The following is a 6,740-nucleotide window of genomic DNA, read 5'->3' as shown; positions in this document are numbered from 1 at the left end:
CACCGACAGTCGGGATTCCGACAGTCATTTCTCCGACGTCGGAATCCCGACTGCACAGCGGGGGGAGCGCAATGAAGTCGCCACCTATTTTATTCTCCCTCTATGGGGGTCGTGGACCCCCACGAGGGAGCAGTCGGGATTCTGACGTCGGAGTAATGACTGTCGGAATCCCGACTGTCGGGGAGCCGTTCAGCACCCCCTAGGAAGATGCAGACTGTCAAAGCATGTGTGTGTGTGTGTGTAGGGGGGGTGACGTTGGCTCTGGCCCGATAAGCCTGTGTTCATTGCAGCAGCAGAGTAAGTCCGGGGCTATGCGGCACTTGCAATCAGTGTGACTAGTGGAAAAATCAATCGATGGTGAATGTCTAACGAATGGTTTTGGACATATTTGCTTGGCTGCAAATACTTCCCTAGCCTTACACATCTATTTGCACAGTGAGCACATTAATTCACAAGGTGGAATTTCACTCTAGTAGGGCAGCTTCTACCTGATTGCTGGCCATCGTTAATAGGCATAGCAGTGATCGACCCTGAATTAGGCCCCATGTTCTGTCTATGGGTTACTTACCCCTTCTTTTCCTGTTACAGTAACCGTTGCTGAATCATTGCAATGTGGTGAAGAGCAGCATATTGTGTAATGTAAGATAAGTGGAAAAGGGAGAAGAAAAATATTACCACATGGAAGCAGTAAAAAGGCTGTAAATCTGAACACAAATAAATGTAAAACCCCCAACCAAAATTGAGAGCTACACCAATATCTTTTGTGTGGAAAAGTTACCATGTCATTATAGTAAACATAATACTATTATATATCCCCAATCTGTAGAAGAATGCTGATTATCAAAGCACAATGCAGGGGAACCAAAAATATTGATCTGGTGATATGTAAAAATGGATATGTATTACAAGAAAACAACACGCACTGTTTAATACACGTCCAATGATCCGAACACACTTATTATCCGGACTATACTTCCTCCCAATTAGATTGGATGATTTGTGCTTATTTCTCCCAGTACTTTATAGCCAGCTTGACTGTAGGCCAAATATGATAATATAGCAAAGACCGTATTACAAGAAGATGACAGTAATACACTTTTTGTGCATAGAATGTACCTTGTGGCAGGGGTATGCAGTAAGGTTGTCAACTTCAGGATGTCTACATAGTGTTCATTCTAGCACCCGCCATATTTGAAAGCCCATACAGTTCCTCTTCCCTGCCAGGGGTGTCGCTGTCTGCTGTGGTGTCTAGCACAGGTCTGGTTTGCATATCAGTGCTGATATACAGACTACACTGTGCTAGAAGCACTACAGCGGACAGCGACACCTCAGTCAGGGAAGAGGAACTGCATGGGTTTTCAAATATGGTGGGTGCTAGAATGAACACTATCGACACTAGCATAATATCAACATTGGGAATGTCGACACTTGATTTTAGGCTTCCTTAGACTAAAAGTACACCAGATATGCCATCTGTTGACATTTTGGTGGTGTCGACATTCAGAATTTGTTGACATTCTGTCTACAAATATAACACAACTGGTGGCAAAAGGGATGTTTTAAAGAGTTATGTAAGTATACTGTGCAGATTGTTGTGTATAGGCATAATACTGTGAGATTGCTGTATATATGCATAAAGGCTACCAATCGGCCCATTAAATCGGACCAAATCGCCTCTCCCTGACATGCCGTCGGGTCCGATGCGCGGTCACGTGCGCATCGGACCCGACCACCCGTTCATCCAGGCGGCGAGGCGGTCGGGAAGCAGGGACGCATGCGATCCATCACAACGGATCGCATGCGTCCCTGTCGCCGGGAAGGTCCCGGCGGCTCGCAGGGTATTGGGTGTCCGTACACTGCTGCGAGACATCGCGGGCAGTGTATGGGCACCTTAATAGTGTGCAGTTTCCTTTATATAGACATAATAGTGTGCAGATTGCTGTATCTAGGTATAATACTATGCAGATTGCTTATAATGGTGTCCTACTGTACTTTCTGTTCTGTGGAAAAACTAATATACTGAGAATTACATTCATTCCTTAAAATAAGATCCGGATGATAGGTCAACAATGTCTAGGTTTACAGTAAATATGTCCACACCATATGGTCAGATCGCTTAGAAACAGGGTTAAAATTGCTGCGTGTGTATATGCCCCTTTAATGCCCCAATATATTTAAAAAATAGAAATAACTTTTAGAGTTGTTCCGATCTGTCTTATAGGTGTGCTACATGAAAAAACAAAGCATGGCATCTGAAAGATTAGATGCCCCTGAGCTCCCAGACTTCACAATTCTGAAAAGATTGGCCCGAGACCAGCTCATTTATATTCTGGAGCAGGTAAGTGTTTCATCAGAATCAGTACAGGGGCCCCAACAATGTGTTGACATGCGCTACTCCCTCATTTGTATATCTTCCCTCTCTGATTTTTGTTTAAATAACAATTTAATTGAATTCTCAAATGTTACATTAAGCATCTCAAACAAATGAGTGGGAAAAAAAATTCTAATAGACATATTGGGGTGTATTCAATGCCCTATTGCAAGCTGCAACAGCATGCATTGTCGATAGCTCGCCGTCACTGCTCGCGGGTCAGTATTCAACAAGATGCACCTGAGCTCAAATTCGACCTTCACGGCAAAGGCTGTGAACGCTCATGTACATGTGATTTTTTATTTTTAATTAATTTGCAAAACTCTCCCAAAAACTTTTAATTATGAGGTATTGTGTGTAGAATTTTGAGGGGAAAATTTAATTTATTCCATTTTCGAATAAGGCTATAAAGGCTCATACACACTAGAAGATTTTCATTTCAAAAGACTTCGCCAAAATCTTTGAAAGATATATCTTTCAGCAAAGTAGTGTGTACACACTGAGCTATTTTCCCCAAAGAGCAAGAGATTTTCAGGAGGTGAAAGACTTTGCTGAAAATCTTTCATATAGAGGCTAGTTACATAATGGGCGGGGTTTGACTTCCAAGGGTGGGAGCAGCGGCCATTGAATTCTGTGCATTTCTGTTCTTTGGGCCAGATTCAAAACTGATTGCTGGACTGCGTATATTCGGAGCCCAGTGATCAGGTAAACGCCAACCCAACCGGGCAAAACCCTGCCTGTGTGCGTGGCTATGATTTCATTTGCAGCTGTGCACATAGGGAGAAATCCATTCCCCTGCGTCAGCAATGTATATGTTACCGCCATACCAAAATATACATTGGGGGCAATAGCGGCGGTAACATATAAATATCTGGCCTCCGCCATAAAAAATAAAAATATACATTGGTGGCCTGTGGCATCGTATATATTGTTGGTTTGCGCCAGCAATGTTTACGTTACTGCCTATTTAATATATATTGGTGGGCAGCATTGCTTAAAGTGGTCTTGGAGAGGTAGTGGACCTCCCCCCCCTTATGTCACAGCCAGGATAGGTGGTCATTGCTCTCCTACAAGCTTTACATTTATGGCCTATACCACACACACACACACCCATAAAAAGAGTAGAATAATGTGGGCCACATAATTCCACCGTAATGCCCATTACACATTATGCCACACACGGTAATGCCCATTACATATTATGCCACATAAGTGCCGCTTACCTACATGCTCATTGCTAGGGGTTTCTTGACCTTTGCCAGGGGTTACATGCTCTTTGCCAGGGGAAGTTACTCTGTGCACTGCACTTCGCGGTAAAGGAAACCCGGATGTCTCAGAGCAGGTCTATCGGTCCATGGCATGGCTGTTTCAAATGATGGGCTAGTTCGTGACTCACAAGCCAATCAGACCTTGCGGCCTGGCAGCGCCTGATTGGCTGCCGGGCTGTTAGTTCCGATTGGCTCAGGAGTCACGAGCTGGCTCATCATTTGAAATAGCCGTGCCACGGACGGATGGACCTGCTCTGACAGCTGGGTTTCCCAATGCTCTGCCCAGCTGTCTCCTTTAGCGATGCAGGCAGGGACACACAGCAAGGCAAGGTGAGCGGACGGAGGCAGAACCATTCCGCCTCTAAAATGGAACTGACGGAACACAGTTCTGCCCCGTTCCGGCTCACTTTAACCCCTGGTGGGCAGTGGTGCCAATAATATATACATTGCTGGCCTGCGCATCATCGCTAGTCGGAGATCGCTGACCCATACACACTAAATGATTTTCAGTTGCTCATCATACACAGAGCCCTGCCAAAAGTGACGCCAGCTGAGCTGTTTATGTTAACATTTTATTCAAATATATAGTGGACATTTTCTTGCTGCAACTGATAATGTGTTCCCTGCGTCTATATCCCCCATGGTACTTCTAGCCTATACCTGTATGTGTTCGCATATCTGTCACTGTTTAACTGTACCTAACTGGCTGTTGCACAGCAATCCAAGTCAAAATCCGGTACTTGTTTCCTATCTGGGCGCCCGCTACGTTAATTGCGCACCATGCTATTCTCCGTATAAAAATCGGATCGCATCGCATCGGATACCACAAATGCACATACACGATATTGAACGATGCGATGCGATCCGATTTCGTTCCCGCTTTTATGGTTGGCCCATAGGATGGCCCATCTGTAACACTACTGTATTTATTTACCCTTCAAAGCCTTCCCCTTGTGACATCTGCACAGAAACACAGTATTGACGTCAACCCGAAGCGTGGCGAGCGGCGGCGGTACGCGTCCTCCGACTTTTTCATACCCCCACTATCCACGTCGGCGTGGAGTTGAGAATAGAAAGTGTGGCGAGCGCAGCGAGTCACCGAGCCCGAAGGGTGGCGAGCGCACGCGGATACTTCACAGGTATCCGTGTCCCCTCGCGGGCTTCACAGGTATCCGCGTCCCCTCGCGGGGCTCGCTGCGCTCGCCACGCTTCGGGCTCGGTGGCTCGCTGCGCTCGCCACACTTTCTATTCTCAACTCCACGCCGACGTGGATAGTGGGGGTATTTAAAATGAAATCGGATCGGATAGCATCGTATGCCATCGTACCTCATCGAGTACCGAATCCGATGCGATGCGATCCGATTTCATTACGGTGCCGTACGTAGAAAACCTGGGCGCCCAGATAGGAAACAAGTACCCAAAATCCTAGTATGCGCAAGTATACATGGCCAATAAAGTTGATTCTGATTCAGATAACATTTTATACTTTTTTACCCTCAAAGTTTACATGTAAAGTATTAGGAGGGCTTAATTTTAGTTGTCACTAGGGTGGCCAATCCCGGGATTGGGTTCGGCGGGATCCCGGGATTTGGCCCCCAAAACGCTGGGATTTCAATCCCGGGATTGGAGTTTCCAATCCGGGATTTCGGGATTAGACTGTGCATACGCAGTCTAATGCCGGGCAGCATCTGAGTGGGTGCTCAGCAGCTGCCCGGCTTCTCCTGTCCCTGGCAGCGCGGCTTTGCGCAGCGTGCCGACGTTAGAGGTCACGCTGTGCAGGCCGCACTGGCTGCTTCAATGCTGTCCCCGGCGGCCGACTCGAACTCTCGCCCAGCAACAGACCAGGCTGACCAGTGGTGGACCAGCCCGCTCCCCATCAAACCCAGCTCGTCCTCCCACCCTGGCTCCATCTCCCCTGCTCGCCCACCCACCCGGCTCCCGACCGCACCACGCATCAGTAAGTAAATATGCGGGGCGACCGAGGTGTATTTTTTAATTAGGGAAGCCGATCCCAGGAATCCTGGGATTGGGCATTTTTCAATCCCGAATTCTGGGATTGAAAAAATACCCCAGGATTGGCATCCCTAGTTGTCACCTTAAAACATGCCTATATAGCATGTAGGACCAAAATGTGATGGCCTGTGAGTTGCGGCCACAGGCATGATGTCTTGTTAACCTGCTAGATTTAAACCTGTTTTTTCTTGTTAAAGTTTTGCTGCTTTATCCCTAGCTTCGAAATCACAAAGATCTCAGCAGTGCCTGCGGTACTTGTTTCCTAGCACGGCGCCCGTCGTGGTACATCGCATGCCTTAAGTAAAGGTACTTAAGGCATGCGATGGACGCGATGGACCCAATTTTCTTTCTTTAACTGGCTCATTTGCTGGTAAAAGTAAAAATCGCGTTGATGGCGTCCATCGCGTCCTCTAATAAGGGGCCGCGATGCGATCAACGCGATCTCCCCATAGGGAACAATGTTAAAGTAAAAATCAGGTTGATCGCATCGCGGGCATTATAATGGCCCGCGATGCGATCAACCCGATTTGACATAGGTGACAATGTGAAATGGGCCAATATGGCCCATTTCACATTGAATATGTGTAAAAAGCATGTTTAATGGCCCCTTCAATTTTAAACGCCACCCCGCTATTGACGCCAACCCGAAACGTGGCGAGCGCAGCGGTATGCGTCCTCCGACCTTTTCATACCCCTACTATCCACATCGGCGTGGAGTTGAGAATGGAAAGTGTGGCGAGCCCGAAGCATGGCGAGTGGACGCGGATACCTGTGAGGGCCGCGAGGGGACGCGATACCTGTGAAGGTATCCGCGTCCCCACGCGGGGTTCGCTGCGCTTGCCACACTTTCTATTCTCAACTCCACGCCGATGTGGATAGTAGGGGTATGAAAAGGTCGGAGGACGCGTACCGCCGCCCCTCGTGGGCTCGCTGCGCTCGCCACGCTTCGGGTTGGCGTTAAAATTGGGGGCTATTTGAAACATATGGGGGGTTTCTATTAAAATGGGGTGTTTTGGGGCATTTCACATTAAAATTAATGCAAAATCGTGTCGATCGCATCACATGCGATTTGGTTGGCATGCGATGCG

At 47.4% G+C, this 6,740-nt stretch overlaps 1 protein-coding gene across 2 annotated transcripts in view; it reads left to right on the top strand.

Moving 5' to 3' along the window:
- Positions 1-6,740, top strand: part of VPS33B (VPS33B late endosome and lysosome associated) — a 44,712-nt gene that overhangs the window by 830 nt on the left and 37,142 nt on the right. For both annotated transcript variants that reach the window (XM_083184120.1, XM_083184121.1), the window contains exon 2: positions 2,222-2,338. In XM_083184120.1, coding sequence (XP_083040246.1) covers positions 2,222-2,338 — 117 coding nt within the window. The remainder of the gene's footprint in view (positions 1-2,221; positions 2,339-6,740) is intronic.

This window comes from Crinia signifera, chromosome 4, assembly GCF_055691185.1.
Source record: "Crinia signifera chromosome 4, ASM5569118v1, whole genome shotgun sequence".
In the NCBI taxonomy this organism is placed as follows: domain Eukaryota; kingdom Metazoa; phylum Chordata; class Amphibia; order Anura; family Myobatrachidae; genus Crinia; species Crinia signifera.
Note: the sequence above shows the minus strand (reverse complement) of the source record. Positions and strands in the feature narration are given on the sequence as shown.